Raw genomic sequence first — 26,814 nt, 5'->3', positions numbered from 1 at the left:
CTCCTCTATATGGTTTTATGCATTTATTATAAGAAAATAAATCTCATAACTATAATCAAGACTAAACCACTGATACTGTGATAAGCCTCAAAGAAGCTCAATCAGGTGCTGAAGAGTGATGACGGACAACAAAAAGGACATAAAATGGCTCTAATGTTGCCAGGATAAAATGTTGTGGCAGTGTGGACTACGAATCATAAAGACACTTCTACAATCTTCTATCACATTCATATTAGATGTTTATGACCTGGCTGTCATGTCAGGATGTGGAGGGGATGATGGTGGAGTTACAGTTGTGTTTGTGGAGACAGAACCAGGTATTTTTAGCCAACACATTATCTTTTTCTAAGCCTAACCAAGTGGCTTTTGTGCCTAAACCTAACCAGACCACAAGCACAGTAATTGTCACAACATAGAAAAGGAAAATTGAATCTAAAAAAAGTTACAACATACATTTTCAACATTTATTCTGGCGTTTGATTTGCTATTTTTCCTTTTCAACCCTTTCATTTAAAATTTAGCCCAGAAGGTAAACATGTGAGGTCTTTGTGGCATGCATACACTCTGACTTTTGAAGTCATTACAGCCTTTAATCTTTATCTGTAGTTTCAACAGCTATGAGCTGACAGTATGGATGGCTTCTGTCCTGTTGGTAGATGTAGCCACTGTACAGTCAGCATATTGCACACATCATGCATTCCAAGGACAATTCCCTCCTTTTTAACAGTGAGGGAGGATACAGAGTAACACCCACACCCTGTAGTCGTAATGTGTGTGAGTGCACGCAGCCCAGAGCTGAAATATGGTTCTGCTTTAACGCCTTGTGTTTTTTACCATGTCTTGGAGGGATTCACACCAACTCATGTAAACACATTTAGCACCAGCACACAAGCACATCAAAAAGCATCGCTGGTCTCAGAACTTTTCACCCTGTAGCATCCATTTCCCAATTAACTGGATGGTGTTAGCTTACACTTGAACGGACCATTAGTGCCAAATTATTCATATACAAGAAAACATACTTTCGAATTAAGCACATACATCCTGTTGTTTTACACACCTCCATCATGACACACAATGAAAACACAGATGCTGTTTAGCTGATGCTCTTTAATTGAGGAACAAGTAGTATGAATGTTTGAGAGGCACTTTGTGCCTATGTTGAGATTGCAGTTGTTGGGTCACCGTTGTTGGAGGGAAAGCTGAATAAATCCCCCAGAAGTGAGGAGTACTTGACGTTATTTACTGTCGGCCCACCGGCGTCGAACCTCGCTTTCACATCAAACTGGAGACGACAAAAATACACAAGTCACTATACAACTCTGACAGCATAAATACTTCATTGTTCAGTGTTGCAATAACTGATTATTTTAGTCTCCACTTCGGTTTTATTATTTGTTGCTGTCCTTTTAATATTTTAACTTTGTTATTGGTTCTTTGTGATAGAGCTCTCCTTTATTTGTCTTACTCTGCTGCATACTTTATACAAGCTGAAAACCACCTTTCAGTGTGTATTAACAGTGCTGTGTAAGTACTGCCGCCTTGTTTAAAGCTTTAAAACTTAGGGATGTACTTTACCTCCACTAGACTGATTAAACCACAAGGACAGAAAACAAAATAACACATTTTTTTAAAGCAAACTTTTTTTTTAATGGTCCCAAGATTGGTAAAGATATTGAAAGAAAGAAAGAAAGAAAGAAAGAAAGTATAATAAGGTTGGCGATACTTAACAGCATAAAGATGGAAACAAAGACCAAAAAGGCATATGGAAAGTAGATAATCAATCTGCATCTGTCAACATGACATTCCTGTTTTGTCATCACTATGAGACACACGGTTCAGTGGCCATTTTATGTCTTTATGGAGCTTTTTAAGGATGGCGGAGGAGTTGAGCAGAGACTGAGCGACTAGGTTGGGCTGAAAATCCAATAGGCAAAGAGCAGCTAGAAACCGTGACAGAGGAAAATGGAGAAATGGGCAAGAACTACATCGGCACACACTCACACACACACACACACACACACACACACACACACACACGGAGTACGTCCATTCTCATTCTGTCCATGCAAGCCTTTGTTGTCATGCCATGGTGTATATCTCTCCTGCTCACCTGTTTCTACTTAGACTTGGCTGTGGCAAAGCATACTAAATCAGCATTACATAGGAAAGATACAAATGCAAGACAGAAGAACAAAGGAGCTACTTCCTTCCTTTTTGACCACCTGTGTGTGTGTGTGTGTGTGTGTGTGTGTGTGTGTGTGTCTTTCGAGTCATCTTCTGTGCACAATAAATTGTCGTTTTGTCCCTTTGACCATTTCTTTCCACTCACTTGATTCTGCTTTTGGCCCACATATGCACTGAGTCATCCCAGATAGGGGTAAAATGCAGATTGATTTTCAATTACAACTATTTAAAAATCTCTGCACACTCTGTGAAATCACTTGGTGTCCTTTTCAGATACACTCTCATCTAAAAAGGAAAAAAAAGCCCCCCCTTCCTCATCCCACTTTTCTGCTTCTTTTGTTTTATATATATATATATATTACTGTCATTCCTCTCTTTACCTTTAAGATGTCTTTAGGCATTACTGGGGGAGCAGGGTGCTTCATCCAGTTAATGCCAGCCAAGAAAGCATGGTAGTCAATCTTGTCCCCATCAGCAAACCTACAGCAGACATGCATCCAGATCAGAAACAGGTATATGCTATTTAGAAACCTCCAAATAACAAAGCCAGCATCCCTCACTTGATTTAAATGAAGCTATTTTGCTCTACTTCCAATGCATAATTTTAGTGGATAGTGGATGTCAGTCTAAATACTGCTTCAGAGAATATTTAACCATGCCAAGAAATATTTCTGGGCAAAGAACTGAGACTGGGCTATACTTTACAATAAATTACATGAATCATTCAAAACCAGTCTGAAAATGCAATGTGACCTCGGAACTGTTCTATCCAGAGCTGTGCAGTGATTAGTGGGCTCTTACTTGCTGAGCAGACCTCCCAGCAGGCTCTCAGGCAGAGGAAGCCGGAAGCCCTTAACGATGGTCCGTGTCTCTTTGGTGGAGAGTCGGCCGGTCCTGGAGGCACAAAGGATAGCAGTGACAAAGGTTTATAATGTAAGAAAACAAGAAGCCCTACTTGTGTAACTTGACGTTTGGACCCACATGGGGCTGCTTATATAATTCTTCAAGGCCAGAATCTACACTAAACTAAAAAATACATACTGTAAGATCAGAGGAAATATGCCATCAGCAATAATTGAGCTGGCCTTTGTTAATACTTTTTAAAACTACCACTCTTGTATCAATATATTATTTATAGTATATAAAAATGTCTCAAACTGAATTTGTATTTGTAAGACATCAAGGACATTTTTGCTGGTCCTCACTTTTGGGCAGACCTTTAAAGCTCTGCTTGAGGGTTAAAACTTTCACTGGCATTCAGGAGACCAATATATCAGTTGGCCGACACCATTGGCAGATATTGGTCTATCACAGATATATCGGTATCCACATATATGTTGACTGATATGAACCGATAAGACTATATCATATGATTTTTTTATGATAACAATGCTTGTTGTAATTTATAATCATTAAATTCACCCTTCTCAAGCCCCACCCATTTTCCCTCTGTGTTCCAATAACAGCTGAGCAAGCTTGGTATCCAGATGAACCTCCGTCATCTGTTTCCTGTTAAACTTATATATGCTATGTGCTAGGTTTAGAAGATGGCTAAAAGATGTTGCTGGGGGACCTGCACCTGTACCTCGATACCTTGAATGTGTGGAAGGTGTTTTGTTTATTCTGTCCCCAAAACCGTAAAGTTAAAATTGTCTGACACACAAGTGAGGCTGTGTGTAAGACCTCACCATCAGCGGACCATCATCACCAAAGACGCCTGCATTTGTTCAGTGCTAACATTACAATGTACTGTCACATTATACTGAGGCCACAATCTTCATGGACGCATCACATTGTATATTTTCACATTTTAAGTTAGCTAATGTTTGCAAAATGCTAGCTAACTAGCTTGCTAACACATAGCAGAAAGCTAACATTACATCAAGAGAAAAAGCCTAATGTCAGATCACCAAAGTCAGCCAGGTTTGCTTCCTCCTTATTTCTATAACATTAACAAGATTAGGAAAAGGAGTGAAGCCTTGATCTTTTGTGGCTACCTGTCCACAAAAGATCAAGGCTTCTCTCGTTTTCGTTGGGACTGGAATGACTTGGCTTCAATTTGTCAAGAGGTCTTGTTTTGCCAAATCAAACTTGATATCATAAATATATCCTTCCATCGCATTCTGTAGTTCCTGCTGTCTGCTTCTTGAAGCTATATTGCCTGACCCCCAGAACTACTAAACCTCTGCGTCACCCGTCTTAACCTAAATGGGACTGGGATTGCCATTTTTCTTATTGTCAAGCTTGTCTAACCTAGCACCAAAAGCTAAGGGGGCGGAACTTTGGATTCAGTCAATTCGCAGTAAAGTTTACTGTTTCATTACGCTGATGTCATCTTAGACAATAAAGTTTATTGTTTAACTGTAAAATATCTTGTTTGATTATCAGTTGTGGGATCACTGCTTAAGTGTGTGTATATTGACCAATATCGACTTTGGAAGTTTTTACCTCCAACTATTGGTATTGGCACTGGCTCCAAAAATCGAGTATTGATCAGGTTCTAGCATTTAGTTTGACCATTTTTGTTAGGGTAAAGTGCTAGAGAATGTGCGTGCATGTGCGTGTGAAAAACAGAGGATGCATGTCCTCTAAGACCAGAGTTGTTTTCTACTGTGATGCCAGAAGGTCCACAGGCTCATTTCTTGTCATGCCATCTTCATTAGAAGGATGTTAATGAAAAATCTGTCACAACACAGCCATGTGAACAGAAAAGTCAGCTTAAGTTTGTGGCACTGTTGACCATCCATTTCAGCTAACCTGCCCACGTCAAAGATCTACTACATGTGGATAGGTGCTTCTGTGTAAGACACATGCATTAAATATGTAATTTTATGCACAAAAAGACAATGAAAGTGACGATAGGGAGAAAGACACAGACCGTGTATGTGTGTGTCCTCTGGCCAGCAGAGCTACATGCAATACAGGTCTGTAAGTTCCATCTGGTTCCAATGCTCCACTCTCACACTGCTGGAACTAATTGTTAGTCTGAGATATGGGGCCACTGGCTGCACGATTGATGTCTTGTTGTGACGCTATCTGCCTGTGTGTTTCTGCTGCAACAGTGTTTTAAGCAAAACATCTGTGTGTGTGTGTGTGTGTGTGTGTGTGTGTGTGTGTGTGTGTGTGTGTGTGTGCATGTGTGTGCACCCGCCCGCCTACTTGTGTCGGTCGTGGTGTGTGAAGGCTCTGGCCATGTCAGGGAGCTCTTCAAAGAAGTTCTTCTTGAGGAAGTCCTGGGCCACAGCCAGCATCAGGCCCACGTCCACCTCAGGCTGCTGATGCTCTGAGAAATTTCGGCCAAAAACCAGCACCTCATGCTCCGTCAGACCGCACTCCAGGCCCATCAGCAGGCCCCTATGGAGCATATACACATGCACACATGCATACACATAAAGAAAATAACAGAGCCAAACTGACAGGACATACGTGGTCAGAATTCTAAGGTTGCTCCAAAAACATAGAGGGCAGCATATCACCAGAGTAACTTGCAAATGCTACTCTTTGCTAGTCATTCTTGTCTGTAGCTAGCTACCATTAGCTAATTAGCTCATGACTCAGTTAGCCGTGGAGCTAGCAGCCGTAGGGTTTGTCTGGACCAGGACCTTGGATCACAGGGGGAGTCACCAAGGGCAACAGAGCTCAGCTCAAGTGGATTTGGTAGCCTGACATGAGACAAACTTGGTCTGAATACAGCCTCCAAGACCAACCGAGGTCAGTTTGACAACAGGGGATACAGTACAGAGGTGATTTACAATGGTAAAGTAGTGGTAGCAGTAGTAGTGGTAAAGTAGTGGACGAAAACAGTGTGTAGAGCTGGAATATTTTCACATCTTGCTCTGTGAATTGAGGATTTATTTCGACCAAACCAGAGGTGATTGTGGAGAGACAAACCAAGAGTGTGTTGGTGAATTTAATTTAGTTGATGTCGAGATGTGTAAATGAAGTGTGTTTTATGATGAGTTAATGAGGCAAATAAGCTTGTCTTTGTTCAGTAAAAGAGAGTTTAGTAAGGAAAATACAAGTAAGAGTATTTTATTTCTTGACATTTTGTGACTTTATTTTGTATTACGCTATCAGCTGGCATAAACTGTATCTCCCAGCTAAAACTACAGGGGCTATCATGCTGGTACGAAGTGGTATAATGAGACAGGATGGGCTGGGGCTATATGTTTAGCATGCTAACTTCGGTAGACATCACTGCAACACAGAACATAGACGTCTTCAACATAAAGTCACACACTGTTGTTTCTTCAAACTCTGCTGATAATGTAAGTTCATTTTTTAAATGTTCTGAACTAAAATTCTGGCCATATCTTACACATTGCTCCTTTAAAGCCTGTACATATAGGATTTCTCTCACTTGGGTCATGCAAGGGGAATACTGGACAGATTGAGCTATACTTATTTTTTGCAGTAATACTGTACCTGAATGACTCATACGGGATGAAACCAGTGTTGCTGGGGTCAATGAGAGCCAGAAACTTCCCGATCTCCCTCTGTTTCTCCTCCGGAATGGAACGTAGTTTACTGAGGATGTTGCCCACATTGGCTTTGGGGAACTTAGACATTAACACACAAACATGTAATATTAAATCATACGTATCATTAAGTTACAGGGTTAGGGTTAAAATAACTGCTTCACAGTAATGCACAGCTAACAGCTGATGGTTTGGAATTAAGAGCTCTTGAACCAGGCTGGGCAGCCATGTTAGCTCTAGCAACCTGCTCCAAAGACTGAACTGAAAACATGCTTGTGATACCAAAACCTTCAATATTAAACCCTACATAAACCTCAGAAAACCACAGGAAACAAATACTCCCCCTTCAGTTTCCTAACTACCTCCTCAGGATGCTGCTCCATGTAGTTGAAGGTATATTCATCAGCATCCAGAAGTTGGAAGTTCTTATTGTTGAGGCAGAGTGTAGCTCCGACGTATAGATCCTGAGCTGCAAAGTACTCAGGCAGCTCTCTCTTAAACAGCTCCTGGCCTGGCTTCTTCACACGGCCACCTGCCAGAAACTTACCACCAAGCACACCTGGTACATGTGTGCGAGAGGGGGAAGGATAAAAGGGAGGTAATTCTTCATTTTACTTATCCTGTTGGGACATATTTTTTCAATTTCACTGAAAATCAAGGTAGTTGGACCACCGTTTAAAAGTGCTGCCATTTATATTTTTATATCATGTTGGCAATATTGTTTTTTCATTAAACTCAAATCTAAATTGAATTTAAATCACTACTCATACTTGTTTTATTTTACATGATTTTATTTTTGTCATGCTGAGCAGTCCATGAACCAGTGACATACTATCCATCTTGAAATGCAAGAAATACCGTCAAATATTGATTTCAATAGATCCCTAAAAAAGTAGGTCTATGCACTAAACGTCATCTGTTTTCCAAAGATTCTGGAAATGGACAGTGAATCTGACAAACCTAATGTTTGCCATGACAGTCATAGATTTGTATCTCAAGTCCTGGGAGCAGCTCTGGAGTTTTTACCTGAGTTCTTCTGTGGGCGTTCAAACACACTGATGGAATCATCACAGAGGTAGAAGGAGATGATGAATACCCTGTCTCTGTCAACTGGATCAGTGGTCACCATCTTGGCATGGAAATTCAGCACATTACTGTCCAGGCCACATCTAGGGAGATACACAAATACTAGAGCGTGGGGCTTTCACTGACACACACAAACATTTCAGTGTAATTTGATTGTGATTGTGATCATGACTACAATCCAACCTGTCTTTCTCCATAAATTTGCGGAGATCTTTCTGTGGGGGCTTGGGCAGCAGGCCCTGGCAGGAGCTTAGCGAGTCTTCCTCTGAGCCAAAGCCGTTGTAGGGGGGCACAGTCCTTGAGGGCTTAGGGGCTGGGGGAGCTTTGTACTGCACTGGGGTGAAGTCCTCTGAGAAGAAGGAGAACGAACAGACAAAACACTTAAAAGAAGAAAGAAACCCAGGAAGAGAGCTGAAACGATCAGAGGGCAGCAGGTAATCCATTCATGCAGGAGCACAGCAGCCTGGGTCTGACTATAACCCTACGCTGACCTCTGACTGCTTAGAGTTAGACAAGACCCTCCATCACAGTGGCCTGTCACAAGGGGCTCTGTCTGGTTTACTACTGTGACTAATGCAACGAGCCCCAAAACCTGCCCAGGGTGGCAGACACATCCATGACCAGCTTGGGTTTCTCCTGCTGGGGAGTGCTGTACGTCTTGTGGTCCCCAGTGCCTTTAACTGTGGAGGCATGGAGAAATAGCATCGCTGGAGGCCAGAGTATCTTATGTCAAGCAGACAGTGGTGCTGAACTCTGTAATTGTTTTTTCTATCCACTGACCACGTAACCAAGAGAACCACAACATTATATAGATTTTTATATTGTTTTCTTGGAAAACAAATTACTCAGAAGATATAACTTTATTTCATTTTTAACTGTATAAATAAAAACAAAGGTACCCTGTTCCATTAGTCTCAGGTATCCGTTTTGTAGGAAGGTTCATTATACCTCTTGCTGGCGCTTGCTCTTACTGCCACTAAGTGTTCAGATTCGTGTATTGCAGGCATGAGCAAGATTCAAGATTAATTTAACAGTCATAATGCAATAAAACATTGTATAATGACATTTTTGTTGCAATTCTCTAAGCTACATACACACACAGAAAAAACTAACTACACAGACTAATTCATAAATATAATCAAGTCAGAAAAATAAACTATTCATGGTGGAGTGTTGAGGATGAGTCACAGTCTGTGGAAAGAAGCCACTCCATAGTTTGGTGGTACAGCAGCAGATACTCTGTATCTTTTGCCAGACAACAGCAGGGTGAACAGACTGTGGCTGGAGTTGGTGTAGTCGATCTTCAATTTATAACTGAAGGTTAAATCTATTCAAATATGTGACTAAGCAAAATACCAAACATACATATTATTTGATTCATTTTGATAGATAAGGTTTTTACAGGCTTTTATTGCATAGATAAATCACTTACAATTACTGTAAATCAATCATTTTTGGATTAATAATTCAGTCAATAAAACATCAAAACACATTTGTAGCAATACTGATTTTTAAAAAATCAATAACATAATAGTATTTGGTTACCTATGCCGTATTTGGAGCGGTAGTAGTCTTTGGTGAAGTCATCACAATCAGCAATGATCACTCTCCTGCCCCACACATTCACCTCCCCGCCCACAGTCAGATCGCAGTCCTTATAAAAGTCCTCATGGAGAGCTCCTGTCTGTAAGACAGAGAGAGAAAAGGGGAGAGAGGAAAATGAAAAAAAGGAAAATTCAGCCATTTACTGAAACAGGAAAGAGCTTTTCTCAAAATTGTCACTTGGTTGGGAGCACATTACTGTCTAAAATGTCATTACATGCTGTAGCATTAAGATTGGAATTGGAAAGAATGTTTACCTTACTTGGTGTCCCCTTACTTTTGGCCATAAAGAGTAGTTTGTTTTAGGCCAACTGTCAGTACTACAACCCCTAGGTTAAATGGGTGTCTCTCTAACATTTCATTTTTCATTCTTATTTTTCTTGTTATAATGTTCAGCATGTTTGTAGTGTGAGCATGGCTAAGACAGGACATACTTTGAGGCTGTCCAGTATGTAGCGTTTTCCCTGAGTCGAGGAAGCAATCACATTCAGCACGGTGCGGCCTGTCACCTCTCCAGGCTGCTTCAATTGGGCTGGAGCACACTACAGACACATACCAAACAACCATGGGCAGGAGAGGGCAGAAACTGTTACACAAAACACGTTGTACAAGATCTTGACAGAACTGAGCACCATTCTGCATGCAATCCCAAACCTGGAGAGAGACCAAAAGATAAATAATCTCTCCTCAGGACATGCCAATTTCCCATTGGATGGTGGATGCTGGTCGACCTTTAGGGCTGACATTTAATAAAAGGCATCACAAGAAACAAATTTACTAGACAGAAAACACACATAGACACACAAACACACATGATTGAGACCTGGCTGTCTTTCAAGATGAATTAGGCTTCAGTCAGTAACTGGAGGAGAAAGCCAAAATGCTTGAGGGAGACTGGATGCTCCAGCAGTCCTGTCAGACTGAATGAGGTCTTGGTGAGGGGAGGGATGCGGGGAGAAGGATGAAAAGAAGTCACCCAACCAGAAAGAGAGGCCGCTTTACACCTTCAGGTTTTGGAATAACTATCTATAGATGTAACATTTGGTCATGGACAAGAATCAAAACAAATTGTGCTACATTCATTAACTCACTAAATGTTCGTTAGGGATTTTCTCTGCCATAAGCTCTGCCATAGCTGCTGTAGCGTATTCCTTGACAACGGTCGCTCCTCTCTTCAGTTCTAGAATTTTGTTCAAAATTACTCGTCACATGAATGAGTGATCATAAAACAATCCTACATAAACAAAATCTTTCAAATTAAGGTAACATATTGGTAAATCATTGTAAATTTGATAGTTAACTCTTATGTAAAAGGGAATTCACTTAAGTTATAAAAAATGCAATTTGGACAGTACTGGAAATTTGCAGTTTAATGATAACCATGGGAGGTATTGGGAACTGCTTAAAACCAAGATAGGAAATTTACAATTCAAGCCATCTATACTGAAAGGTTAAAAACATAGAGTTTAACTAAATGTATTTCAGACATCACATTAAATATATCAGGAGTCCACCTACAATTTGATAAACTTTCACAGGAATTATGTTTTATAGAGAGACAAAGATGCTTTTAAACCATCCAGATTAAAAAAGGGTGGGAAGAATAGAAAGTACTGTTTCAACATACAAAAAAGAGGCGGAGAAAATAGGAGGAAAGAGAAAAGAGAGAAATTCAATATCTCAATTAAAAACAGCTACGAATATAAGTATAATTTAGTGACAGTGATTTCAAAATAAATCATTATTTATATATTATTATTTTTACTGTGATGTACAGTATATTAACAGCAACTTTCATAATGAACGAAATCTGAAACATAACACGTCTATAGTTACATCATCACTTTTTCACTTATAACTTATTTTTAACTTAGTTAAAATACTTCACTTTTTACAGTTCGCTTTGTATATATTGTTGATAATTTACTGTTTGTTTTTGTACAAAGTTTTTTTAAACATTTTTGATCCTCTATATAGATGGATAACTGTTAGCGATGTAAGCTAGCCACACGCTAACAGTCAGTATGGCTCTTTTATACTCGGTGCTTGGAATAGCTGCCAAAAATGAAAGTGACTGATGAACGCCATCTTCAGAAAGCTAGCAGTAAAGGTCCGACTTCATTGGTGGATAAGAGATTTAAATCCCCAATTAGAGAGAGGGGTGACTGGTTCTACTGTTATGTGTATATGCAGAGCTTTTTAGGAAGTCAGACAGCTGACAGGCTAACCTCACTAGTTAAAAATACCTACTTCATTATTTAAATGATCAAAAATGTTAAATACACTATATACAAAAACAGAACTGTGAATACAGCGAACTGTGAATAGTGAAGTATTTTAACTAAGTATTTTACGGATGAAGAAGCACTGAGATAACTCAACATATACTTCGGAGTTGCCATTGGAAGCCAAAAGACATGCAGTTTGTAAAGCGGCTATACGTCACATTACATTGTGCAAGTGGACCTTCTTTGACTGACACATTTTAAAAAAAAATAACACTTTCACACAGGTGCAGAATAGATTGGGCAGCCAGTACGGATCGGGCACTGACCTGTGCCAGTGCAAGACTGTCTCCACAGACGCCTCATTTAAAGACTGGCCTACTGCAAAACACAGCAAGATTTATCTGGAGGGTGTAGGCTTGATCAGCAATGTGTGAAGTTGTTTGGCAAGGCTTGAATGTGAAAGATGTCATTAATCATTTGTACGAAAAAGTCACGCACACCAGCTTTAACAACAAATATAGTCCTCCTCTCTCCATTCCCGTAGCCTCTGACACACCTTTAAACAGATTCTTTTGGGTGGCTCACCTTAGGTAGTTTGTTACGGCATAAGAACTTGGACACATCTCTCCCAGAGTTTGGCGGGATAACCTCACAGATCTCTATGGTGTCATCAGCCAGGAAGTAATGCAGTATGAGCTCCCGGACGTCCCCGAACACACTCTCTGTGTCATCCCAAAAGCAGTTGAAGCGCAGGACATTACGGTCATGTTCCAGGTACTGCTTCAGTGTGTCGCACCTCTCATACGGCCGAAGTGGCTTCATATTTTTCTCAATCTGGATGAGGGACCATTTCAAATAAGAAAAATCGACACATCTTATGTCAAATACATGAGAGAATTACATTTTTTGTTTTGACAATCATTTTCTCCAAGGGTAGGCATCAGTGTTTTTCTTTGCATCATTCCCATTAGCAGAGTTAAGTAGTTGACTTAATGGTCCAAAAAATATAAATACGTCAAAAAATTCAACCACAATTATATAATGATTAAAATACATTGTACCCGAAAATACTAAAATCTAAATTTTTGCCGGTTCCACCACCTTCACAATTCCAAATTCTGTTTTATATTGTTTTAAAATCAATACAACAAATATACTTTTTGTACAGTGTCCTCCAAGAAAATGGGCTGCTTAAAATCATCAGTTTTAAGGGCATTTGTTGTTATGAAACAATATATTGATTGGTTGAATATACTGAAGTAACAGAAATTATTATTGATATTTTGACTTAACTAAATAAACCCTATATAAACGGACCTCTCGTAGGCCCCAGGAGATTGTTGTTTACATGATCCTGTGTAAATTGATTTAAAATACAAATCATAATAGGTAGATCATTTTTTTGCAGCAGAAGTATTCTGTCTTTGTGTGTCATGAAGTTGTACCCTCATGATGATATCATTACATTATCTTACATGTGATGGAAAATTAGGTGACAGCGCATGCAAGTGTAGTTAAGTGGTGCTGGAGGAGAGGAGAAACAGATTGTATTTTATGACGATTGAATAATTTTATCAGTCATTATGGTTTGACTCAAGATAAATCACAGACTTACATAGATTTACAGTGAAAAATGTATAGTCATATCCATGATCAGAAATGAAATGAAGTTTCTCTTTTGAAATTATACTACATTTAAAATGTGTTATTGTTATTTTTATGAAAACACCTTAAAAATAATACAAAGAAACCCCTCAAAAAAGATTTTGAAAAAAGACACTGATGCCTACCTGTTTCCGGAGGTTGCTGTAGGGGTCATCAGGTACAGTGGCACAGTCATTGAGCTGCATCCCAAGTTTTGTGAGAAAATTCCTTGTAAAAGAGTCACAGTTGGTCAAGGTGAATGAACGCGAGTACAGCACCATCTGTTGGTTGATGTTGAAATGGAAAATGTTGTAGAACTGGTCATCATCTGGGGGAGGTAGTGGGACACGCTGGCGACGAATAAGTGTTCCTGTCACAAGGAACAACAACACAGCAATGGTGAGCTACAGGTATGAATCTGCTCATCATAACTCACTGAAGTGTATTGTCTGTTGACTTTGGGTATCATTTAGCCGGTTGGAATCTTGAATGCAGTAAAAGTACATGAACAATAAAACATTTTCATCTGAGCTATATTCAAAAGATATTTCCTGCAATATCACAGGCACCTTGAGGGATGCCACTGTTCTTGTACTCTGGCTCGACCACCTGTATGGTATCATCTTCCAGGTAGAAGTAGATCTTACACCTCCTGATTCTGTACGTCTCATCTCGGGCGTAAGGCACAGCCTCCTGACAGTACGCTTCAAAACACAAAACCTGAGGGGGGCAAAATGGCAGTCTGTCAAATTATGGCATTTAGTTACATAACTGATCAATGGGTCTGAATATCTCTTTAATGACTTAACAGAAATATGCAAATGTTAATGCAGTGTTGGTAACAATGCTTTAAACTAAATGGATCATTCACATAATACATACAGTGACAGAATAAATGGACCATTTGTGATACTGTATTCAAAATATACATTTTTAAAGCCAGTGCTAAATATTAGTTGGATTTTTCACGAGACACAAGTCCATTCAGTACTGCATAACTGGTATGGAGAAAAATGTGTGTATAGCCTGGGAGATAAAAAATTATCAATTTTAAGGCAGTTCACCTGTTTGTCAAAGACTACCCAGGATGGTAAGTCACTGCCCTGTCCTTTGGGGTAAATGGAATACTTCGGTTTGATCTCCTGGCCAAATAGCAGCTCTCCTCCAATGCCTGGCTTTGCAGATCCCACAAACATAGGGGCTCCATGGGAATGGTCGAAATGATGGGGTTTGTGAAATCTCTCCTTCCCCAGCTGTAGGAGAGAAGAAAGCAAGCAACTACTCAACTGCCAACCTAGACAGAATGATCACTTTCTATTAAAATCATACTGTAATATCAGTTTGGTACGGTATACAATCATGAAATCAATTATTTATTTATTTACCCGGAAATGACATATCATTCAGTTATATTAGGCTTATAAAAACTGAAAAGCTCTTGGAAAGCCTTGTGGTGTCAAAGGCACCTTAGTTCAACCACAAAACAACCTGTAATCATTGATTTCTGACAATTTCTGTTGCCTTATCAGAAAATGCCATCTTAATGCCAATCTCTGATTACAAGTTGTCCTATTCATTTCTTTTCACTTCTTTATTGTACACCTGTCCAAATACAAAGGTACAAACACCTAGATGATACAGAAAAAACACAAAAAGGACAAAACCAAAAACAATTACATTCACTTTTTACAAGGCTAGACTTCATGTTACATGTCAAATATATTTAACAACTTAAAGGTATAATTGGCCTTCATGTTTTTATCATACAGTGGTGCTATAGCTACTGTTTAAATTCATTAAGAGAGTGTAGGAAAGTTGGCTTGGGTCCTGACCGTCTAATTTCCCACAAAGAACAAACAACGTCTTATTTCCAACACTTAACGCTACAACAAACTTATTTATTTTTTAAACATCCTTCTTAACTTAAGTTTCTCTCAGAAAGAAGCCAACCACCAAAACTGTGTACACCAGAACATACACATATATACACATACGTCTGTAATCAATCTCCATTTTGAATCTTTCTAACACACTAGCTGTTGAACGGGTTTAATTATTTGTCTCTCTAACTTGTATCTAAAATGCATTTGTTGTATCTGGTGTCTACCCACGTACATAAAGACGCCTCGTTGGTTTGTTAAATACGCAAACATCGCGTAGCCTGCATGTTCAGCAGCGAGCCTGCTAACATAAGAGACTAGTTAGCTTAATTAAGTCTAGCTAGCTAACCTGAACTTCTGTGCAGTGACCAGGCTAGAGTTAAAAATCATTGTGAAAAATACCAAATGTAGTAATCTTACTTGTTTATTGGGACAGTTGCCAGGTAGGAATGGTAAAGCCATGTCTGCAAAATAAAACAGGTTGTTTCTTCATACAAGTCCGCTGCTGTGCTGTTATTGGTTGCCATGGAAGCGGTTTGTTGGTATCCCTTGGAGACGGTCCTGACCGAAGGATGATGATTGAAACCACCCAAAACATCATTGGTACAGAGCATCAGTGATATCAGTGAAGTGAGATGTCTGCAGAGTCCAAAGGATACTGACAGACAACACCAGCCACAGTAGGGTAGAATATTGTCTTAATTAATAATTAGGGATCCCAAATTTTTAAAGGGAATTTTTACCACGAGTATAAAAGAGAAAAAAACCCATTATATATATATTTTTAATTATCGTTAATTTTATGCGTTTCACTATTTAATTATGGGCAGAGAAATCTATAGTACACTATAAGTCAAAGTAAAACCAAGCTTTGATAACAAACACATAACATGCAATGGCCATGGTGTACATCAAGAGTAAAAAGACATTCAATTCATTTAAAGACAATTCAAGTTATGTTATCATTTTTATTTCTTCATCAAACTTACATTATAGACAAACCACAACCTTCAGGACCTAAAGCATGAATTTACTGCCAAACAAAATACATACAAAAAGAGAGATGCAGGGGAGGCTGACATAACCCATCAAACATGTAGCACCTCTAAAGGCATATCAATCCCGTATCTGTCAGTACCCTGAAGATGACAGAGTACTATTTCTGGAAATTAAAAAACCAGAACTGGCATTGATGGAGTCCTATGGGGCTGCCATGTAAAGGTGAATTTCAATCGACCTGCACTTGACTTGGCTTAATTGTGCACAACAAGGCAGCTATAACAGTGCATTGTCTTTCTTTTTGGTGCAATGTCAGTTGGCTAACAATAAATAAATTAAAAAAATGCAACATTCTGGTGGCCTTTAAATTTTTACAATATTTTTGTATGATATGTATCATTTTTTGCCCTGGAAAGTGGAGTATTTTGAAAGGGTCATTCCTGAATGGGCAAAAAAACAAGAAGTCCCACATTATATGGACAGTGCTCATCATGTGGAGGTCCAGTATTTAAGAAGACAAAAGGATGTGCAGCTTATGTAGAGACACACAGCTACAAACTAATATGAAATTGTTGCTTGCTGCCATTAAACACTTAGAAACCATCCAGCAATGATTTATATTGTTTCCCTAGTTATTCATGACATCAAAAGGAACAGGGACTCTTGTCATTTGGCAGACCCTAAGATGCCAGGCCGAGCAGGAATCCTCCAATGAAACCACTTGTGACAACAATGTTTTTCTTCACAAACTCGGTGGACTGAAAAGAAAACAGGATATAAAGTAGTTACAGCTATTGTAGATTTACATCAATTCTCATTGACATGTTATACAGCTGAATTAACTTTTTTAGTCAAGCTTTTGACTTACTCCAACAATTTTTTTTTAAGCAGGCCAAAGTCACACTAAGAAAACTAACAAAATATTATTAGAATCTTGTAAGCTTGCAGTGATTGCAGTTAACTGCTTTGCTGACATGTTGTTACTGACAGCTTAATCAAGCTCAACCTTTAGTTAGTACAGAATAGCTGAAAAACAAGCATGTCTGACTAGGTTACTGCATGATTCTGTAACTCATAATTAGTTTGAAGGTGAGTACAAACATTTTACATTTTAATAGATGGTGACAGTCTAAATACTGGTATGACATGAAGCTAAGGTCTCAAAATCAAACCAGGGACATTGCAGTCAGATGGTAAGTGTTTTAACCACAAGACCACCAGGAAATCTCAAATGTCTCATTTCAAATGTGATGGAAGGATGAAAAATACAAGACATTTTGTGACAATTAAAACAAAACAACATGCAAAAAATCTTACCCTCTCAACAAATGTGTTCAGCTCTGGGCCTGCTTGTTTGGTGCCCTTTTTTAACTGCTTCTTTGCTTTGTTGACATCCTTCTCTACTCTCTTCCAGTCCACTTGGATATAGCCAGTATGGTTAGCAATCTAGAGAGAGTCAGACAAAAACAAAAAAAAGAGAGAGAAAGATTAGAGGCAGATTCACAGAAATGTTGTTTATTCTGTAGCAAGGCTTAACTCATGCATGATTGTGAGTAATGATGCAAGAATACCTGCAACAGCAGAAGACCTCCCCCCACAGATGTAGCAGCAACTTTACCAACCTTCTGGAAGAGATACCCCACACACCTAAAATGAATCAAGACAGAGCATGAATGTTAATCTCACATTAATGAATTGAACTGCCTCTAAAATTACCACTGTAACATTTTGGTATGATGCACCACATTCAGAAATAATTATGGGTAGGGAGCATGGACTGTGTATTCATAAATGATGGCAAAGGGAGTTTTGTCTTTCTAAGACATGGGACAAGATTAGAAAAAGTAGATCAGAACATCATCTGAGACCCCAGGGGCCACAAATTATACTTTACTTGGTACTGGGCTGTATCTGAGCCATTCAAACCGTTTTCTGTTATGCATAGTTATTCATCTAAAACTGATGTGGAAGAGTTGAGAAGGAGTACCTAGAGGATGCACAATATATTTCCAAACGGAATATTTACCATCCACTCACACCCCCTATGGCTATCTGTGTGGCCACGGAGTATTTCTCTGCTACGGGGCCAGAGTTGTTCCCAAACAGGCGATTCCACCATCGTTGACGTTTGGCATATTCTGTCAGGTCTACGACTTTGTCGTAGATCTCCTCTTCCAGCTCTTTAAATACATGGAAAAATACAAACAGTCGGCATACAATAGCAGAGAAAGTAATGTCCTACAGTAGTGACTGGCTACAAGGGCAGTGCTACCATATTAACTTAATCTGTGTAGAGTAATACAGTCAACACACATAACACAACATTTTGATCGTTATACTGGCACAACTTAACGATTAACTTCATCCGTTTGGACGTTCGTGTCACAGAGGTTTCAACAAAGCTAACGACAGATCGTTAATGGCTTCATTGAGAACTTGGTAAAGTTGTTAGGCCAGACAATAAGTTAGCATGATTAGACAAGTAGAGCTAAGCGACAGTTGAAAAGTTAGCTGTTAATGCTATGTCTGAAGACATCGCGCTGTCAGAGGGAGGGGCAGAGGAGCTTTAAGGACACCAGAAGGTAAGTTATACATTTTAAAACGTGCCCCGCGTGCACTTCAAGCTCTAGAATGACCAGTGTCCCAGTTTAAATAGTTCAGTTAAAACGGTAATGAGTTTGTAGGCCTGCTTACCCTTGTCGCGGTTCGCCATTTTGGAGTGCGCTGGTCTGTCCTCAGCTGCCTGCACGTTCGGCGTCATTTGCATAACTTTGACGGTAAAAGTAAAACAGAAACCGAGGCAGGGACAGGTCTGCCTATAATACTAATACTAATAGTAATACTAATAATACTTGTAATAATGCATCGTGTAAGTATAGTTATTACTATTTATTTAAAAGAATAAAAATGAGATCAAGCAAAACAGAACATCCACTGCTACTACTAACAAACAATGGTATTTTAATTTTAAAAAGTAAAACATTTTAAAAGCCAGTATGCCACCCTGGCTACTCCATCAAGTGTTTTATGGACAGCCAAAGGTTAAGTTATTCATCATGGGGGTTGCTTCCCAAGTGAGGCGATTGCTAGTGGCAGAATTCCAATCAACAAAACAAATATATATCTTTAAAATGGTAACAAAACCAGTTACTCAGGTGGGAAATGCTTATCAAAACTGACTGCCATGTCTAAAATCAAGGAGGCTAGTACCGTCAGTGGGGAAGCTCCTGTCAAATCTGCTCATACAAAAGAAAGCGGGAAGTGGGAAGAGGCTTTCAAACCATGATGGATCAAATGATACAAAAAATCAGCCTGTTTTAAACACCTGTATGGTTGCTTGTTGTTATAGATGAATTCTACTTTACATACCTTTTGTAAAGTTTTGCAGTCAATTTGACTTCCTTCCCATCATACACTGTGGTGGCTGGGACAATTCTGTTGTTTGGTTGTGTATTCTCTGCGATTGATGATAACTAAACCGAAGCAGTCATGGGACATAATGTGGGGATATTTTCAGAGTGTCCAAATCATTGTACATGCATGCATGTTGCATTCATGTGCAATGTACAGTGTGTAGAACTTCTTTGATATGCTAAGATGAGACAAGATAAGACTTTGATTTCAAATGAAATTAAAATGTAATTAATAATGACAGCAGTCAGAAGCGGAAGGAAAAAGTGATTGAATAGAGTGATCGATAAAGATGAAACAAGATATGATGATAAAATATAAAACCAAAGTCTATAGGCCTATATACACCTTTGTCATATACAGACACAATGAATAAGTGTACCCGTAATCGTAGTACACATTTAGAGTGAAGTGTTTTACACAACAGTATAATAGTATAAAAAATATATAATTACACAGCGACTTGGATTGCACGTGATAATTTCACTGTATAACTGTAGAAATGCAAATATAGTATATGCAAGCGTGTAATGGATATAATGTATTTTTATAACCAAAATTTGATATATAATAATAGATATAAACAGTACTATCTATCTAATCTATCTATCTATCCATCCTACATGTGCAACGTTGCAACAAACATCCTTGACAGCCGTCCCCCAATGACTCAAATGACAGCTATTTTCACCAATAACCTGCTTTAAATTGCAGTTACGTAATCATAATATACCGCGAGTAACCAATCACAGGTCTTGAGGTGGGTCTTGGAAGCCCATATGATGTGTGCGTGAGCGTGTTCGTCCGCGTGTTCGCAACACATCAACCAGAGACAGTCAGGTGACTGCACACGCCGGCTATTGATTGGCCAGGTTGAGCAGAGGGCGTGCCGACGGTGGCGGCGTGCGTTTGCCTATGTGACACAATTACAACAACTTTGAGCCGATGGTTGGGGAAGTTTGCGATATTATCAAGTAACACTCACTCGTAAAACCCAACATTACACCAACTTCATGCATAATTTGCCACTGGAATACACGCTGTGTTTTGATGTACAATGAGGAAAGTGGAAGGTAACTTGAAGGGATCATTTCCTTGAGGATTTGGCAAGAATTACGCTACGCCCCGTTTTAGTCCTGGATAGGTGTGCAACACTTTCATGTTATTGCGTTTTGCCGGAGTTTCTCGGTCCCGTCGATCTTCCCATTTCTTTTCCATGAAATCGTGTGGAGTGTCGCTCACAGCCGCTGCCTCTGCTGCTGCCCGGAGTCTCGGCGTTGCTGGTAATGACGAGGAGAAAATGGCGTCGGGAACAGCGACTGAAATAGAAGAGGACTTTCCGAAGCTAACAGCGCAAGAAAAAGAGAGCTTGGTCGGAACTGACAGGTTAGATGATCTGTTGTGTGAACTGTCTCACACGCTTCTTTTCTGTTATATAATCTTACTTGGCTCAGTTTGAAACAGCAAATATAATTGCCTCCAAGTAATACGGAACCGCCTGTGTGTTGTCTGTCCTCTACTTGCAGTTCACTGTTTGGATTTCATAGGCTTCAAGAAGATGGCGCCAGAACGAAGGCCTTGCTGTTAAAGGTATGCCACAGAATAGGATCACAGTCGCCTCTGTCGGTTATCTCCTGTGATTAGTGCATATCCCACCTGAAATTAGTGGTACAGACCTCCCAATGCCACTCTGGCTACATGGCTAGCCGCGACATACACAAGTCTCAATTTTCCCAACTTTGACGCTGAAGCAGTGTCTGACTGGAAAAGCTGCTTTCAATTATGGACGTGATTGTTAAATTAACCAAGCAATTTTTGCACTGACGAGCATATGATAAAACTACTCCAGTGCAGTCCTGTTTGATATTTCAATTACAAACAGGCCCGAGTTAGCAGACACAATCGCCACAGTAGAATTGCAGGATGATATGATTCTCCACCCTGCTACGATCGCTGGTGTCATCGGTTGTTAGAATAGGTACCATGCTACGTGATAGCATTGTATCGGCTTTTGAAAACGTTTGTCAAATGATGACTGTTGGGTACAGCTATCAATACAATGATCCTTAAATAGAGACGGGAATGTGTAAAGAAAACTCACTAATACTCCACCTGCTGTTACTCTGCTTGCGCCATATGCTATAGTCAAGCTAAACTAAGGGGCTCTAAGGTGAGGTTAACGAATGTAAACCACCTTGCCACCTAGCTAACTGTTGTGACTTGCAAAAGTATGACAACGAGTCTCTGAAGGGGGAGACGCTCACTTCCTTAACGGTTATCGAGAGAAGAGACATTAAGTCGACAGATATGTTTGTAACCCCCTGTCCCATCTTTAATAACGGCAGGCAGAGTTTGGGTTGTGCGTCAGCTCAGCCTGGTAGCATGTAGCGGCTAACTGTCCTGCGATTTTCTCCCTCTTTCACTTACACGTATAGCGAAGGTTCAACGGCTCAACTTAGCTGACATTAATGACGGAGAATCAAATACATAGTGCTAGTTTAGGGTTGCAAAATAATGGCTGCTTGACTTGGCCCAAGATGGCGGGGATGGGAAGAAAATATCTAGCAAACGTTTGCTAGCTTACTAGCAGCAGCGTTTGCTAGCTTACTAGCAGGCTAATCACCATTCGCAAACCCATATCACGACGAGGGCGTTCAGTGTTTGTAACAAAGATGATTGATTATAAAGCGGAAGCCAGGGACACCCACTAAACTAACAGTGCAGTGCTTGCTGCACACAAGGTAATTGTGTCCATGCAGTCCATGTTACCACCGTTACGCTGCCTGTGGTTGATGTGTGTCTTCAACATGTGGCTTCTGGGTTTCTTGTTGGAGGGCTGGCTGTTAACATTGTTTTGTCAGTGTGTACTTTCAGATTAGGCCCAGCCATGTACTCAGTTATTGCCTTTTTTGTCGCTGTCCACCATACTATGTTGGATAGTGGATACCTGGCCAGCCAGTCAGGCCTATCCACATCATATCATTTAACTTACAAAATCGGAGTGAGATCTTTCTTTTTAATAACATTACACATATAAGGCTTTGTCACATTAAATGACATTGTATTTTATCTGGTGGAAGGTGTCTATATCGATACCAAGTTCCTTTTATATCCTCCCTCTGGACTTTACCACTTTAAATGTGGGGGAAGGGAGAATATTAGTTCAGTATGAGGTACTGTTTAAACTGATAGTCAACACACCTAAATCAAGGAAAGATACATTCATTATGGTGCCATCCCGAATATGTTGATGAAGGTTCTCAGTCATCCAGGGCTATCCATAGTTTTCACAATTGGAGGATGCATGTGTTAGTGAATTGTTTTGTTTGCTGAATCGCACTGTCTCTGCAGGTTGCTCTGCTGGGCCTTAGCATGCTTCTGCAGCACAATTGTATAAGTTAAAGAACAAGGGAAAATGCACCTCTTTGGTGTTATATCAGTTGGTTGGGTCATAACCTCTAAACCCAATGTATTGGCCTAAGACTTCGGGTCAAGCTTAAGTTTTCTTGCCATATTCACCATTTATAACCTGACCATTTTTGTGTAATATGCATAGATTTACCAACCCTTTAAATCTTTATTCTTCACTGCAGCTTTGTAACACCCTTTTAACTCAACATTGCCATTGTTCTTTCATTCAGGCTGTTAACTGCTATGATGCCCTCATCCTGAAAGCGGAGGGGAAAGTGGACCCTGACATTTTCTGTCAGCTGGGCCACTTTAACCTCCTGCTGGAGGACTATCCAAAAGGTGAGAGTCTCGACGTGTAAATCCTGTTATTTTTCCATATTTGTGGCTCAAGATCAGCTGATTAGTTTCTGATCTTTATGTTTGGCAAGTTTTGCCTTTGTTTGTTTTGCTATTGTGTGATTTTAGATTATTTCTTTGTATTGTTATTGTTAGTATGTGGCCCCCAGAAAGACTAGCGACCACTTTATGGAACTCACTGGGGGTCCAAATAAAGAACAAAATATCGATTGCTGATTTTTCATGAGGAGTCATCAGATGTGTGCTGTTGTTACTTTGATTTTGTTCAGTCATTATTTTGGTTTACACTGCTAAAACTGGTTGGAAAACAATTATTATTATGCCATTAGACATTTTGTGCGTCTCTTGAAAACTTTGGCAACTTGAAGTGTTGAAAGTGCATTTAAAATGGTTACAAACTGTTGACAATCTCCTTCTCTGTCTGTTTTCTTTAACATGTTCTTTTATTCATCTCACCAATTTCTCAGCATTATCTGCATACCAGAGGTACTTCAGTTTACAGTCGGACTACTGGAAGGTGAGTTTGAACAACACTCCATATTGGTGTTAAAGTCCAATTAAATCTTCTTTTGTAACAGCTGAGAAGCCACTATTCTCTCCGACCTCCTTCACAGCTGTTCTTGTAGTAGTCCTGGAGTCTACATGGTCCTCTTTGGACACAGACTATTGCAGCATACTCTGAACAGTCAGATGCTAGAGCAGTCAGAACATACTGGGACAATGATGCATCGTCTCTTTATACATATTAGGCTTGCTGTGATAGTTACCGATGTTGCATGGTTTTAAGGCATACACCAATTACATTACTTGCCCACCGCCCCTACCATCATTTTGCTTTTTTAAAAATCAATACTTATTCGGACGGCGGATGCTACAATTACTGTCGGTTGTCTGCTCTGTGGAGCAGCGGGGCCAGCAGCAGAGTTGCGTTTCATGTGTAATGTGACGAGAGTAAGTAGAAGACTGACAAGATAAAGGCAGACGATTTGTTGTAAAATTGCAAAGTTAAGCACCTGCCGTCAGATTTAAACCCAATGCAAATACTGAACCTGATAATGTTCATGTTCATGATAATGCAAAAGTTGGAGGGGTGCAGCTAGTTGCCTGCAGTGCTTCATCTAACAGCTCCTTCTTGTTCTGTTACTCCCACAGACTGTATAAAACTACTGCCTGACATATTTAAAATAGTTCCTGTGTCACTAAATGCTGAAAATGACCGTTGTTTTTCTCTGTAAACACATTTTCAATGAACGATAGCGGTGTTAACTGAACACATTGCATTTTGTGTTTCTACCCTTCTTCAAAATAAATGTCAACTCGTGTTAAATGAGTCGCCAGTTAAATGCTTTTAATGTGAAGCTGCTGCAATATGAAATGTTCAGTTTGATTTGTAGTAAATTAACACAGCGGTCTAAATATGATGACCGTCATTGACGAAGCCAGTGTACCTGGTATCACTAGTGTTGTCACAAGTTCATTAGTTGGTGGGGAAAACTTTGTCACCCTGGTGACCCTACCAGGCTGGACACACTGGATGCCTGTGTACTGCGTGGCGGCTGCGTTGCTGAGCTGCTGCAGGTCACTCATGTGTCCGTGTTCACATAGGCTGCATTGCTGCTGCAGCGCGGCTCCTTCCTGCCCTATGTGTTTACATGGCGTTTGCCTTTGATAATAATCAATCAATATCAATCAATAAATATGATGGAGTGATTTTGCCTCATCCCCTTTGAATGAGCGTGAAAGCACGAGGGGGAAAGAGAGGGAGGGAGAGAAAGTGAAAGAAACTGCCCCTCACCTGTTGTTGTGTGTGTTCTCTTCATGTCTGTGACATATTGTACAGGTACAGACATTAAAACTGTTGTGAAATGCTGGTATGATGTGGATATGACTGTCTACACGTCGTTTCCAGGTCTGTTTTTGCCCATAACTGCGCGTGTCGCAGTAGAAATAGGTGAGACTCTGAATGTCTAGATCACGCAACGCAGCAGCGGTGCAGCAGCCACACTTGACAAGCGTGTGAGAAGTGCATCTCATGCATCCAATGTGGCCGGTCTAACCTGTTAACATAGATGCTGAAATGAAAAGCGAGAGGTAACAACACGCAACAGCACTGCACATGCATCCAGTGTGTCCAGCCTGTTCTGGTCAATAGCTGAAGTCAAAATAGGCCTGTACTCCAGTCATTTTGACTTCTTGCTTATTTTTGGGCTTTTTTGCTTTACATCTGGTCTTCAGCAAGTGAAACATGTGCTTAAGATAATCCTATATTAGTTCCACAACAGGGAAATTTGCAATAAATTTATTGTGGTCATATGAATGAATTGAGGGTGCCATCCTCAGAGCTAAGCTACGACTCGCCACTGCTATGTTGTAGTCATTTAAAATATATATATATATATATATATATAATTACACAGAGCCAAACAATGAAAAACATTACCATCATTACATATTGTTTAACAACCGAAACAGGCAAACACCAAAGTTGATGACATGAATATGCGTACATTCTGTGCCTATGTGAGCGGATATACAGGAAATGAAGACAAGCCTTCTATCCTACAAAATATTCTTTGATTACTCAGGTGGCTTGAACAGATGCAGCGTTTTCCACTTTATGACCATGTTGCTTGTGTGGTCTGTGGAGTGATGCTTTTCTGATTGGTTCTCTGTTTTTGCTCTAGAGCACTGATATACTTGGCTAAAACACTAGCAAGAACTGACCAGTACCACCAGTGCCTGAGAGACACTGCAAGAACTGAGGGCAATGGAAGGTCACAGATGAGTGGCTGATGGGCACTTTTGTGTCAGGCCCATGACATGTGGCACATACAGAATAATCCTCTGATTTGCAGTCCCTGGTTAGACTTTTGAGGAATGAAACTGATGGTACAACACTCAAATAGACATAAATTGGCAGTACATAGTTTAATCAATTTGTTCATTTAAGATGACTGAGCATTCCCCTTCAGTAAATGCGGCTCAGAGATGAATGGAGCGGGAATTTGACATGCAGCTCTGGTCAGACAAATGAATGGACAGATGTGCCGCCAATTGTGATAGTGACATGTCGGACGCCCAGGGACTATCATAAAGGGGGGGTTTATAGCCCACTATGACACGTCCAGTATGGTTTGAATATCATTTACTATTTTCTTTGGTTGGGAAAACGGGATATACTGTGTGCTATTTACTTTGTTCGTTGTAGCTGCTCCTCTTTGTAGGGTCGGCTGAATACTAACCTAGAGGTCTAAAAGAGAGGTGGGACAGATGGACAGGTGGATGGGCAGTGTAAGGGGTCCAGGTCTCATTTGGGGAGACTGAGGATAGAGTTATTTCATGTCTTTATTATTATTTTCTGTTCTGTGTTCTGACATTGTAATGATGTCTGTAGATGGATCTAGAGCTGACTTTGTGTATGCAGCAGGGCACTTATGGTTACACTTTTATCAAGTTGATGGCATATAATAACTTCAAAATCTGAATTTGGAATGTGAGGGGCCTAGGAGTATTATCCAAACAAAAACAGGC

General features: G+C 39.9%; 3 protein-coding genes across 3 annotated transcripts in view; 1 reads left to right on the top strand and 2 right to left on the bottom strand.

The window, feature by feature from the left end:
• Window positions 1-1,092: 1,092 nt before the first annotated feature.
• efhc2 (EF-hand domain (C-terminal) containing 2) lies at window positions 1,093-15,636 on the bottom strand. Its single transcript, XM_084362741.1, has 15 exons — window positions 15,526-15,636; window positions 14,290-14,478; window positions 13,795-13,945; window positions 13,372-13,595; window positions 12,167-12,415; window positions 9,788-9,895; window positions 9,297-9,435; window positions 7,935-8,100; window positions 7,692-7,834; window positions 7,028-7,224; window positions 6,613-6,746; window positions 5,347-5,541; window positions 2,989-3,081; window positions 2,568-2,667; window positions 1,093-1,285 (listed from the first exon to the last, which is right to left on the bottom strand). The coding sequence occupies exons 1-15, from the start codon at window positions 15,565-15,567 to the stop codon at window positions 1,157-1,159; spliced, it is 2,259 nt and encodes a 752-aa protein (XP_084218867.1). The 5' UTR covers window positions 15,568-15,636; the 3' UTR covers window positions 1,093-1,156.
• A 417-nt stretch (window positions 15,637-16,053) lies between these two features.
• On the bottom strand, window positions 16,054-18,847 carry fundc1 (FUN14 domain containing 1). Its single transcript, XM_084362742.1, has 5 exons — window positions 18,799-18,847; window positions 18,131-18,284; window positions 17,676-17,751; window positions 17,422-17,550; window positions 16,054-16,862 (listed from the first exon to the last, which is right to left on the bottom strand). The coding sequence occupies exons 1-5, from the start codon at window positions 18,815-18,817 to the stop codon at window positions 16,785-16,787; spliced, it is 456 nt and encodes a 151-aa protein (XP_084218868.1). The 5' UTR covers window positions 18,818-18,847; the 3' UTR covers window positions 16,054-16,784.
• A 1,237-nt stretch (window positions 18,848-20,084) lies between these two features.
• The window catches only part of kdm6a (lysine (K)-specific demethylase 6A), a 58,308-nt gene continuing 51,578 nt past the window's right edge, over window positions 20,085-26,814 (top strand). Inside the window, exons 1-4 of the mRNA XM_084362740.1 lie at window positions 20,085-20,901; window positions 21,042-21,105; window positions 23,157-23,265; window positions 23,751-23,800. Coding sequence (XP_084218866.1) covers window positions 20,675-20,901; window positions 21,042-21,105; window positions 23,157-23,265; window positions 23,751-23,800 — 450 coding nt within the window. The 5' untranslated portion in view covers window positions 20,085-20,674. The remainder of the gene's footprint in view (window positions 20,902-21,041; window positions 21,106-23,156; window positions 23,266-23,750; window positions 23,801-26,814) is intronic.

The sequence above is a fragment of the Pagrus pagrus genome (genome assembly GCF_965226575.1).
Source record: "Pagrus pagrus genome assembly, chromosome: 9".
NCBI lineage: Eukaryota > Metazoa > Chordata > Actinopteri > Spariformes > Sparidae > Pagrus > Pagrus pagrus.
Note: the sequence above shows the minus strand (reverse complement) of the source record. Positions and strands in the feature narration are given on the sequence as shown.